Here is a 13,362-nt window from a genome sequence, read left to right as displayed (position 1 = left end):
ACTGAGAAACATTTTAGCTTTATTGGTATCAGTTATGGTGCCTTACTACAGAGTGGTTTTGAATAGGGGTTCTCAATGCGTTGGTTGGAGACTAATCATAACACCTGGTTAGGATATCCCCAGGACAGGATTTGGGTTTGTCGGAGTTATTGGATAAGTGAATAGATCAAACTGGGAGGTGCTTATAATTCATATTAATTTTTATATAGATCCTGTCATGCTTTCCTTGTTTATATTTTGAAATAACCTTGAAGTTGCTGTAGAAGTCTATGAGGATTCACTAAGAAGAGGTGATACAGTGCAAAATTTTAGCTTTATTGATATCCTTTGTGGTTCTTTATTACTGAGTGGTTTTGAATTGGAGGCCTCAATGCATTGGTTGGTGACTAGTCATAACACCAGGTAATGATATCCCCATGACAGGATTAAGGGGATATCACTGACATGTATAAAAATACTTATTCTCCCTCTTGCTATCTCAGCTTTTATGTAGGTTTGCACATAGAAATCACTTAAAATCTAGTTTAATTTGACTTAATTCTAGAATACCTAAAACTTCCCTTCTAACATCATATTCCTACAAAAACAACATTAAAGTTTGAAGAAAGCAGATCCAACCATCTCCACCTAGATTTATCATTTTCTCCCAGTTTCATATCGGAAGCTATTGTTCTCTAATAGGATCCCTTTTTTCCTTCTCCTTCCCCTTCACTCCATCCTCTCTCTCTCTCTCTCTCAATTAAACTTGCATTCACTTCCATCTTGGGTCTACAATCTTGGAATTAAAGCTCCAAATTCTTTATAAGTTCCATTCGCAATCGACTGTTTCATTTACTCTTCATCCCATATTATCTCATCGCTTCTCTGCAGCACCATTAAATTTTGTACATGACCACACAATAAGAATAAGAAAAAGAACAAGAGAAAGAAACTCCTAAAGAGCAATCCATCGCCGTTCTCCTTGTCTCAGTAGATAAAATTTACATATATATATATCTGAACTTACAGTAGAAAAGCAGAAGAGAAGGAAAGAAGGGAGGCGATAAGGAGAAGAAAGAGAATCAAGCAGGGAAGAAGCCTTCAAAGGCGGCCACGGAGAGAGGGCTTTTGGGTGTCATCTGTTTCCTCCATATCTCTCTCTCTATCTCTGCTCCCCGCACAACCTTCATCTTCATGGATGAAGTCATCCCTTCCATCTTCCTTGCTGCCGATGAGATATACGTCGATACCATGCCACCCAGTCCATCTAACGGCTCCTCGTCTCCTCTCTTCCTCCTCTCGAACTCTTCCACCACCAAGAGCGCAATATCTGCCATTTCTCTCTCTAAAATGGGTATCTCTCTCTCTCTAAAAGTGGGTACTTTTTCTTCTGACGGGGGAAAGTGCAGATGGGTGATATTTGTATATCTGCGGGAAAGGGGTGGGCACTGGGATGACAGAATTATGGATAAGGACGAGATGTACAATACCCCTCGTTTCTTATCGTGTGCTGGTTGGTGGAAGCTACTTTTCAGCTCAAGCCGCGGTTTTAGCATGCAGTTTTGCTCTCTCTCTCTCTCTTCCCTCATCTGTCACTCCCGCATCTCTCTATTTCTCCCTCTCTTACTCTATTCCCCTTCTCTCTCTCTCTCTCTTCCCTCATCTGTCACTCACTCACTCCCGCATCTCTCTTTCTCTATTCCCCTTCTCTCTCTCTCTCTTCCCTCATCTGTCACTCCCGTATCTCTCTCTCTCTTTCTCGATTCCCCTTCTCTCTCTCTCTCTCTTCCCTCATCTGTCACTCACTCACTCCCGCATCTCTCTTTCTCTCTCCCCCTTCTCTCTCTCTCTCTTCCCTCATCTGTCACTCCCGTATCTCTCTCTCTCTTTCTCGATTCCCCTTCTCTCTCTCTCTCTCTTCCCTCCTCTGTCACTCCCTCACTCCCCCCTCTCTCTCTCTCTCTTCCCCTTCTCCCTCTCTCTCTCTCTCTTCCCTCATCTGTCTCTCACTCACTCCCGCATCTCTCTTTCTCTATTCCCCTTCTCTCTCTCTCTCTCTCTCTTCCCTCATCTGTCACTCACTCCCGCATCTCTCCTTCTCTCTCTCTCTCCATCTCCATCTCTCTCTTCCCTTCTCTTTCTCTCTCTCCATCTCTCTCCTCCCTTATTTTTCTCTTTCTTTCTCCCTCTCTCCATCTCTCTCTCTCTCTCTGGCCCTCTCTTTCTTTCTTCTCCATCTCTCTCCCTTCTCTTTCTCTCTCTCCATCTCTCTCTCTCACCCTCTCTTTCTTTCTTAGGGTTTGACGGTCCCGGCCCGGTCCGGTTTTCTGGCATGGACCTAAACCGTACCTGAAGTTGGGTCCGGTTCCGGTCTGGTCTTGTTCGGTCCCGGTCTGGTCAGGTAATGGGGTTGGCGGAGGCGCACGTGGGTGGCGGAGGCGTTGTGCGTGTCGAGCAGCGGCGATGAGCGGTTGGGGAGGGTGATGGGAAGGCCGCCATGGAGGGGGTTGGGTAGTGCGTGGGACAGGGTCCCGTCCTGTTCTTTGGCATGGACCTAAACCTTACTTGAACTTCGGTCCAGTTCCGGTCTGGTCTTGTTGGGTCCCACCGGTACCCGGTCCAAAATGTCAATGCCTATTCTTTCTTCACCATCTCTCTCTTCTCTTTCGTTCTCTTTCTCTATTCTGTATCTCTGTCTCGTCTCTCTTTCTTCATATCTTTCTCTATTCCCCATCTCTCTCTCCCTCTCTCTCTATTCCGCATCTCTCTCTTCCTCTCTTTCTCTATTCCGCGTCTCTCTCTCTCCCCTCATCTGTCACTCTCCGCATCTCTCTATTCCCCTTCTTTCTCTCTTCCTTTTTTTTTCCCCTCTCTCTCTCTCTTTCTCTCTCTCTTCTCCGTCTCTATCCCCTTTCTTTCTCTCTCTATCATTCTCTCTCTCACTTCCCATATCTCTCTCCCTCTCTCTCTCTATTTTCCATCTCTCTCTTCCTCTCTCTCTATTCCGCATCTCTCTCTCCCTCTCTTTCTTCTTCTCTCTCTCTACCCCATCTCTCTCTCCCGCTTCCCATCTGTCTCTCTCTCTCCCCATATCTCCCTCCCGCTCTCTCTCAAGCAAAAGTCTAAACGATAGTTCACTGATAGATTACCGTCCAAGCAAAGCGAGATAGATAAAAACGAAAAAAAGCATATCAAGTCTAAAACATTAAATGGCGTACCGTCCTTAAGACACCATTTTATTTAGAGAAAATGAGAGAAAGAAAAAAAGATAATTTCCGTGAAAGAATTACTCTTCATCCGCTCGTTTCTTCCTCTTCTTGGGTGGCTGCACAGAGTCTTCATCCTCATCTTCTTCCTCCTCTTCCTCATCACCATCACTCTCACCATCTTCTTCTTCATACTCTGCATTCTCTTCCCCGTCTCTTTCCTCGCCGTCATCGTCATCGCCAGTGCCGTCATCGTTTTCCGCCTCGGCATCATCTTCGGCATCCCCTTCGTCTGCTCCGCTGTCACCCGCCTTCACTTCTTCGCCATTAACGGCGTCCCCGTCCTCGCTTGCGACATCATCTTCTTTGATTCCTTCGCCGCCGTTAGAAGCCTCCGTTGGTGTAACCAGGCCCTGACAGAAACCATAGCCATGGAAGATTGAGGGACAGATGACGGAACAAGGAGTGATGGCTAATCACAAATCATCCATCTCAGAGTCTGCAGTTTTGTTCTATTTCCGGCCAAGAAGCTGGAATTGTCCCAAGATAGTGAAATTCCTTGTCGGATAAGTTCTGACCAGCACGAAAGGCACGGTCTCAGATAGAGTCTAGGGGAAATACACATGTTTGCAAGGATGAGGGCTACCTGAACTTCTAGGAAGCCCTAATCAAGCTATAATGTTCCCTGCACAGCTTGGGTGGAAAGTGAAGAAGGCCTCCCTCGAAGGCCGAGCCATCAGTGACATACCACTCCTGGAAGAGGTAGAATTATAACATTGTCTATTCTATGGACAGATGATGATTCTACATCTAAAGTGGATAACCATCATCTGACAACAGAAGGGATTGATGATATCTGGATGACAAGGTCTTCTAAGATAACTTGTCAAATCAAAAAATTTGATGTGACCCATTGCAAAGCTTCAGTGGAAGGCCAAGGCCTTCCTCTGAGGCAGAGGCATTAGTGAGATACTACACTGGAAGAGCTGGAATTCTAACCTTGTCTATTTCACAGACAGATGACGCATCTAACTAAAGTGGATAATGGCCACTCGACAACGGAATGGATGATGGGCAGTCCATCTACACGGAAATAGTGGTCAAAATCAATAAATTTTGTCGACAATTGTTAAGCTTAGGAGGGAGGCTAAGCAAGGCCTCCCTCCGAGCTGAGCCATCAGTGAGATACCACACTGGAAGAGCTATAATTTTAACATTGTCTATTTTTACAGACAAATGACAATTATAAACTGAAAGTGGGTGGATAACTGTCACCTGACAACGGAACGGATGACGGACCGGATGACGGGCAATCAGTCTTCCAAAATTGCATGGAAGTAGTTGTCAAATTCAAAAATTTGCTGCAACCCATTGTCAAGCTTAGGTGGAAGGTGAAGAAGGTCTCCCTCCTGAGGCTGAGCCATTCTGGAAGAGCCAGAACTCTAATCTTGTCTATTTCACTACTGAAGAACGGATGACGGAGGGCTGGATGACGGGCAATTCGTCTTCTAAAATTACAAGAAAGTAATCGTCAAAGTAAAAAATTTGCTGCGACCCATTGTCAAGAATAGCGTTTACTCCAGAGCCAGAATATTCGTTCTGGTTGATCCTCCGGTTATTTCACTCGCGGAACTCACGAGCTTGTTATGCATTCCGAAATGATGACCGCCGCGCCAACCCTCTTAAATTCTCGAAATTATTGCCTAACCCCCTACTAAATCATTAATCTGCTTACCAACCTCTGCAAATTGGAAATTAAGCAGTTCGACCTCTAACCTCGACGGCGGCGGCAGCGGCGACCGTGGGCGTATCGGCGGACACCGGCCCAGCTGCACTCTCCATGATGACGCTGTTTGAGAGAGAGAGATATATCCAGTGAGAGAAGAAGAGAAGAAGAGCTGCAGAAGAAGAAGAAGAACAATAACAAGAGGAAGAGCGGCAGAAGGAGAAGAAGAGAAGAAGAGCTGCAGAAGAAGAACAACAACAAGAACAAGAAGAGAAGAGCCGCAGAAACAAGAAGAACAAGAAGAAAATCTACAGAAGGAGAAGAAGAAGAAGAAAAAGAAGAGGGAGAAGAAGAAGAGGAAAAAGAAGAAGAAGAAGAGGAAGAAGAGGACGAAGAAGAGGAAAAAGAAGAAGAAGAAGAGGAAGAGGAAGACGAAGAAGAGGAAAAAGAAGAAGAAGAAGAAGAGGAAGAAGAGGAAGAAGAGGAAGAGGAAGAGGAGGAGGAAGAGGAAGAGGAAGAGGAAGAAGAGGGAGAGGAAGAGGAAGAAGAGGAAGAGGAAGAGGAAGAGGAAGAGGAAGAGGAGGAAGAAGAAGACGACGAAGAGGAAGAGGAAGAGGAAGAAGACGACGAAGAGGAAGAGGAAGAGGAAGAAGACGAAGAAGACGAAGAAGAGGAAGAGGAAGAAGACGAAGAAGAGGAAGAGGAAGATGAAGAAGAGGAAGAGGAAGACGAAGAAGAGGAAGAGGAAGACGAAGAAGAGGAAGAAGAAGAGGAAGAGTAAGAAGAAGAAGAAGACTTGACGGAGGAATCCAGTGACGGTGACGGAATACTCACTTGTGAAGAGTCCACAAGAATCTCCGGCGTGCAGATCCCCCGGCGGCGGTAATGAGAGAGAAAGACAGAGAAATAGAGAGAAATCTCAGTTCTGCAGCCCGGGAGAAGTAAAAAGAAGTTAGCGTCGCAAGTAGAGAAGCACACTGGTAGAACTTATAATTGCTTGATTAATCAAATTAAAATATATGCCAGGTAACAGTCTGCCGGGAAAAAAAACATGATTTTTTTATACTATTTTTTGGGAAATTCAAGTCTCCCGAGGAATTTAAATTTACAATCATGACTAGGAGTTATCTCTTAATCCCACGCCTTTGATCACCTTAGAATGTCAGGCATCCGCTGAGCATATCTCTAAGTTTTGGTCCGAGGGGACAGGGAAGAAAATTTTACAGAGAACTAATAAATAGTTCAAATTTATGGAGGGAGGCTGTTTTTAATATAATCTGAGACATGGGTAGACAATCGATGGTCTATCCACCAGAGTAAAAGAACTGGCAGTAGCCTGCATTTCTCTGTAGTCCACGCTTCGTCTCACTCTCTCTCTCTCTCTCTCTTCTCTATCTCTCTATTTCTCTATTTCCTCTTTAAGTCTCCCTCCTACTCTCTCTTCCTCTCTTTCTCCCTATCTCTCTGTCTCGCTTTCTCTTTCTTTTTAATTTTCCCTCCTCTCTCTCTCTCTCTCTCTCCCTCCGGCTCTCGATCTCTCTCTTCCCTTAAAGGCTCCCTCATTCGCTCTATCTCTCTCTCATCTTAAAGTCTTCCTCGGTCTTTCTATCTCTCTTTCCTCTTAAAGTCTCCCAGCCTCTTTATCTCTTTCTCCTTTTTAAGTCTCCCTCCGTCTCTCTATCTCTCTCTCCTCTTAAGTCTCCCACATTCTCTCTATCTCTCTCAAAGTCTCCTCCGTCTCTCTCTCTCTCTCTATCTTCTTCTCTTTAAGTCTCCCTCCATCTCTCTCTCTCTCTCTCTCTCTCTCTCTTTCTCCTCTTCTCTTTACGTCTTCCTCCGTCTTTCTATCCCTCTCTCCCTCTTCTCTCTCTTCTATCTAAGTCTCCCCTCTATCTCTCTCTCCCTCCTCTCTCTCTTCTCTTCAAGTCTCCCCTCTATCTCTCTCTCCCTCCTCTCTTGCTTCTATTCAAGTCTCCCCTCCCTCTCTCTCTCTCTCCCTCTCCTCTTTAAGTCGCCCCTCCGTATCTTTTCCTCCCTCTCTCTCCTCTTTAAGTCTCCCACGTCTCTCCATCTTTTTCCTTTTTAACCCTCCCTCCATCTCTTCCCTCTCGCTTTGTATCTCTCTCTCTCTCCCTCGCTCTCTCTCTCCTTCCCTCTAATTCTTCTCTCGGTCTCTCGCTTTACCTCTCTCTCTCTCTCTCTCTATCTATCTCTCCTTCCCTCATATTCTTCTCTCGATCTCTCGCTTTTCCCCCCTCTCTCTCTCTCTTTCTACAATTATCACTTCTTCCCTCACAATTGTTTTTATGTACAAAAATGTGAATACATCTATTACCTATCTACCTATTTCAATCTACTTGTATCTATCTGCCTTCGTTCCTAGCCAATTTTGACTGTCGTAGACTCCCACGATCGACACGGTAGGCTGAATCCCGTGAAATCGTTTCAAAGAGGTTCATTGATATCTTATTTTTTAAAAGCAAATTGACTTGGATTCTTGAATAATCCACATCACTTATGGTTTATTGTAACAAAGGATTCCCATTTGCAGGTTTGCATTCATTGCTCATTTTTTATTTCCATTGACTTTCTCCGCTTATGGCTTACAGAAACGTGTTTCTAATATTTCTTAGGTTGACTTCCCATCATATTTTCTTTTCTCTTTCGGGTATATATTCTTGGTATTTATTTCATAATCTGCTCTGTTCCTTGTGGCGTGTTTGAAATGTCCTCGGATACAACGTAAAATAATAAGAAAACCTGAGCTTCATGAGCCTGATTTCAAAACATGTAGGATTTGTTTTTGTTTAATGTATGAATACATAGATGATCTAATACTGTTTGAAAGGAGATGGTCAGTTAGTAGTTATGAGGCATACCTGGATTGCTGAGTTTGAGGAAATAGCGATATTTACTTTTTCACAATTATCATTAGCATATCTCCATCCCCAGTCCCAAATCATGGCTATGAGTCTAGTTCTCTATTTCAAACTGCCTTTTCTTAAAATTTACTTTAAAACTTGGAATTTGCTTGCTTGTCATATTGGCATGTACATAAGAATGTTTCATCGAGTTTTTTATTTTGCCTTCTCGTATTCCTTTCTTGATTTTTCTTTCTTTCTTATGCTTTTTCAGATTTATCTTTTGTTGTTGGGATTTCACATTTTCATCATCATTAACTCGTCGATGTTTTCTATGATATAACAATACTAATTTAATTCAGGGGGTATTCTTCGTTATTCATTTTGAAATACATAATTATCATGCCCTATGGTTCATTACACATCATATCTCTACAGTGGTACATAATATATTATATTTATCAGGATTTCATTCCTTTCACTCTAGAAAATATTTTTGCGAGGACCCAAATATTTCACCTATCCTTCCATTGAATATCCATACCATTCGCATTGTAGTACTGAATCTTGAAATTTTTCATGGGGTTCTCTGGGCTTGCAAGCCAGTCAAACATTCCACATCTCGTCTACTTTCATTAAAACACACAAAATCTATTACTATGCACATTTGATGCTTCTAATGAAGCCCAAAGATATGTGCAATGATGAGTGAACTATGAATATATCATATGATGAGTATGGTTGATTTTGTAGCTACACTAATTATAGATGATGAGTGCTCTTTTAGGGAACAAGTGCATCGATCATTTTGTATGAATCCCTAGATGGTTTGTACCCAACTATCAATTGATTATGTAAGTAGTCCATAAATCTGTCACACTAAATACATCTTTGGTGGATATTATGTGGTCACTAAGCAAATCACACATCTATGTCATGTTTAAGTTATTTAAATATATATTGATTCATAATTATTCTAGTATGATGTTTATAATGGAATCCTTTAATATAGACAATGTAATAATGAATTATAACACGACCATAATAAAGTGATCACCAGTATTTAAACATGTTTACTAAATATTCCTATTTGAAGGATACTAGAGACTGACATCAGAATATCTAAATGTATTACATTATCTAATCTAATGTATGTGGTCTGTATAGCTGATCCTATGGCCATTAGTATACAGAGACTAAGAGCATATGGTCCTCTTTAGGGGAAGGACTTCACTGAATTAATATGGATAAACATAAGATATCCAAGACATCTATTGGATTAAGGAGAATGACTTAGGAGTCCATGCCAAATGTCATTTGAGAGTCTAATGTGGATGAATGACAATACATATATAATATTCTAATATGTGAATGGTTCCATTACGGAATTTAATTGTTCCTCAATATCTTCTAGAGCATGAGGTGTAGTTTGTGATGGGGACCATCTAGCTTCGAACACCCTGTTGAACCAGTTCGTTGAGCGAGGACTCACGCGTGAGACCCAGCCTTCGGAGTACCCGACCTCATCAACGGGCCACAAAAGTTTGACATTATCTTTCCTTATGTATTCTTTGTTTAGTAGGTCGTGTATGTCGCCTGTGTATGTTTTTGTTTTTTTTGTTCATTCGCACGTGTTTGGGGCCGGTGTACGTACCAACACATTTGCGCGCGTGTGAGACCATGTGTGGGCATGTTAGTGGGTTTCTCTGTCCTATTAGTGGGCCCTAATTACTCTTAATTAGGCCTTCTCCCCTTTATTTCTAAGGGGAGGCCATATTCGCCCCTATAAAAGTTGGGGCCTGCCCAGAGAAAGAGAAGAGAAGAAAAGAATGAAAAAAATGTGATTTTAAAAAATTATTTTCATGTTCTTTTAAGTATTTTTTTTGATTTTTTTCATATTTATGAAAATGCAATTGCGAAATTAGGAGAAAGCAAGAAAACCCTACAGTTTGCCAGAAACCGCTGTCGTTGCCGCCGCCACCTTCGCCGGAGCTTCAGTCACCGCCTCCTAGAGCCTCCTACGGCCTCCTGCTACCACAAGCGGCCCCCCAACGGCCGCCCGAGTCTTCCCCCTTGGTCGCTGCAAGATCTCTCGCGGCCACCCCTCGGCAGCCTGAGCAACAGCCCCTCTGCCGCCCGCGCACCCACCCTCTACTGCCCACGCAGCCCCGCCCTTGGCCACCCTCAGCCGCCCTCGACCCCCCTCGACCCCCCATCGGCCATCCTCGGCTGCCCCGAGTCTCCCCGAGCCACCTTCAGCCAGCCCACGGCTGCCCAACATCGCCTGCGGCTGCCCCTTACCGCCCTTGATTTCCCTCAACTGACCACCGCCACGTCGATGCTCCCACGCTAGCATGTTGCCGCACCACCGCGTTGCCCCACTATCGCTCCTCATTGCATTGTTGCATCTACTTGCGACACCATCACACCTACTTGCAGCTCGCCGCCCGCCGTCGCAAAACCAATCATCGCCTCGCATGCTACTTTTGGTACGCTCATAAAATCCTTCTCGATGTTATATTATTTATCTCAGTGCCTCCTGAGCGTGTCTCCACCATCGGGGTTAGGTTAGTGATAGATAAGAATACATCAGTGGGAATAGGTTTCTATCGGTACAATCTTGGTTGGCGCTTTGATGGTGTATGCACAAGTGGCAATAGTCGCACTCGCATTGTCCGCCCTCAACAGGTCGTCCGGGTTATTGAGAGCCTAGTGGCATTCCTAGGTTGCACTTATCATAGCCTAGTGGTCATTGGTGTCCGCCGATGCTGGATTTATACTTCTCAATGATTTCATCATTGCATCATCACTTGCATTGCATCCACATTAGTCGTCTCCACTACATGACATGATTGTCATTGCCCTCCGTGTGTGTAACACGAGCCATTCAATCCTGGCGTCCGTCGTGTTACATCAGTTTGACATCTGATTTTACTGATAATATTTTAGAGTCTAACGTGCTACAAAATTAACCAATAAATTGGGTTAAATTGATTGTAGAAGTTAATCTACATATTATTATACTTGATTAATGAGGTTTTTCATTAAAGTTATTAACTTGTTTGATACATGAAAATTGAGGTTCACACACGAAAGATCTCTGGGCATTGGTGGGCATACTCAAATTATGAGGGCTTTTAAGAGAAGTACCAAAATAAGTATAAGTGTAGAGGACACCCATTTTAGGTGTTGATTCCAGAAAATTGTCTTCTCACCTTCTCAGAAACTTCCTCCCATTGGTGTGATTTGATGTTTAGTAGATCCGTCATCGAGCTTCGGTTTAGGAGTTCCCTTGTTCTTCTCGTCCATCCGAGTAAGAATCCAGGGACACTCTGACTTCTCCCAGCACTGCTTGGAGCTTCGTGAGCAGGCATGGGGTTGTCACTACCCTCCTGCTGCTCTCGCTGCCGCCAGAAGGGTCTCTCGATGCTCTTGGATCTCAGTCGGAAGATGAGGGAATTTGGACCCTTCGGGACCGTTTAATGTCTTGGGAGAGACCTCTTGAGCTGTCCAATGGAGGGGAATGGCCTTGGGGGTCCTTTGGGGTGTTTGGATCACACAGAAGTCCCCCGTCATCGGCGAAGACGGCCTTCGGCCAGTGGCATCGATGGTCAGGGGCAAGGGTGGACAAAACTGGCCATGACCATTAGATTGCCTTCATCTGAGTCCAATGGCTGCAACAAAATCACAGCCGTGGACCCAGATTAGTACGATGTACCCTCGACCGCCACGTCAACACGTCCTGTCAGCATCTCCTTTCTTCTGATTCTCTCACTGAGGGTCTTGCGATGCCCGTCAACGCCCAATAACCAATCAGAGGACCTGAAAAAGAAAATAAAAATAGATCAAATAAGAGGCCAGATCTTACTGTCCGATCTTTGTAAAGAAGATCAGACAGATGAGATCATATCCGCCTCTCAAAATAAGCCCGAAAAGACATGGGCTTTGGGCCGGGTTAGCTCAAAGCCCAATCCCAATTATCTGCTTGTTTTCTTTAGATCACGGCTTGTTGGGTCGCGATCACACTCTTGCCTTCGACCAGCCAGATGCGAGTGAGATATATTGTGGGATTCTAAATCCCATATTGGGAAATTTAGAAAATCGTGACAGTATAAATATTTTGACATATATCCTTCAACAAATCAAAACAAGTCATCTCTTGAGTGTGGGACTATGTCTTCATTGTGGGCCTCTCTATTGGTCTGAAAGGGCCTTTGTGTTCCTTGAGTGGCCAACTGGGCTTGCTTGCCGAGCGCTGCCCCTTCCCAATGGCGGGCGGGCTTGAGCGCTTGCACTCGCCTGCTTGTGGCTGGCTTTGGTCGCTGATGCACTTGCTCGGCCCAATAAATCCAAATTTTTTAGATATTCTTTTTTTTCCTTTTTTCTCTCTCTTCCTTGCAATATAGACAACATAATAAATAGAACATTAGAAATTCACAATGCCTTAAATATATTTTATTAATAAATTCTTGAATATGTTTAACATGTATAAAAAAATAATTTTAAAATGCATTTTTATCACTGGCTTTGTTTAGTGCATGAAATGCAAAATTCTTGTTGTTGAAGATAATACACATGAAATGATCCCAAAATGACTTTAAAATGTGTATGATTACATGCCACATTTTGGGTCTACCAAAGAGCACAGATTCTGAATGAAAAAAATTCAAGCTCAAAAAAGATCTATCTTGTTCTCAAAGACTGAGGCGAGGGACAAGTATATTGATCAAGAAAGATATCTTGTTATTACTGATTAGAGAATCGATAAGATGAACCAGCGTATTCAGTTCTAGGATTAAGTAGTATAAGGTTTAAAAAATCACTTTTCCTCCAATAAACTTTTAGGTGTCTTGGACTAGAACAAATCACAATAATTCGTTCTCACCCATGGTCAGCCGACATTTTTCACATATTTTACACAGACGAGCCCTTATTTTTTATATTTATGATTGGACAACTTATTTTAATGAATCGCCACATGAAAAATTTAATCTTAGCGGCAATTCTTGTCTGCCAAACGGCAAAAAATTGGATTATTTAAACATTTAGCCCAAAATTTTTCCCATGTATATTTAGTTGTGAAATTCACATGGGAAGTCAATGTCCAGATGGGTTACGCAAGATGATTGGAAAGATGAATATTTTACTTCGTAATTTGTGATATTGTGGTGTCATCAACTCCATCTTTCCTAAGATATTGATCTATTACTTGTTTAGGGTATCCTGAATGATTATATTTTGGTCTCAAATTTGAATGTTTGGAAGGGTTTTCAGACAACCAAGTACTGTCCAATTGTTATGCCAGACCATAACTTCCCTTTGATGATATGACACTGTATAACTTCATTTATTTCTTGAAAGCTAAGTTTGAGGTTCTGGATCCTTTTTGGTACTTATCAATTTATCATATTTGAATCTATATTTCCAAAATTCAACCTAATTAGTGATGCCCATAAGGTATCTTTTGTATGAAAAGACAATGCCCTTTTCACACAAAGAGTTTTTATGGTTTCTTCCAGGGTTCTAATGCTTAGTCTGCTCTTGTCTAGAGGGTAGCATAATTTTTTCCAAGATGTCGAATGGCGTTTTT

At 43.0% G+C, this 13,362-nt stretch overlaps 1 protein-coding gene across 1 annotated transcript; it reads right to left on the bottom strand.

Annotated features, from left to right (window-relative positions):
* Positions 1-3,124: 3,124 nt before the first annotated feature.
* On the bottom strand, positions 3,125-5,879 carry LOC144701764 (uncharacterized). Its single transcript, XM_078573516.1, has 3 exons — positions 5,746-5,879; positions 4,962-5,034; positions 3,125-3,598 (listed from the first exon to the last, which is right to left on the bottom strand). The coding sequence occupies exons 2-3, from the start codon at positions 5,025-5,027 to the stop codon at positions 3,266-3,268; spliced, it is 399 nt and encodes a 132-aa protein (XP_078429642.1). The 5' UTR covers positions 5,028-5,034; positions 5,746-5,879; the 3' UTR covers positions 3,125-3,265.
* Positions 5,880-13,362: the final 7,483 nt, after the last annotated feature.

This window comes from Wolffia australiana, chromosome 4, assembly GCF_029677425.1.
Source record: "Wolffia australiana isolate 7733 chromosome 4, ASM2967742v1".
NCBI classification, from domain to species: domain Eukaryota; kingdom Viridiplantae; phylum Streptophyta; class Magnoliopsida; order Alismatales; family Araceae; genus Wolffia; species Wolffia australiana.
Note: the sequence above shows the minus strand (reverse complement) of the source record. Positions and strands in the feature narration are given on the sequence as shown.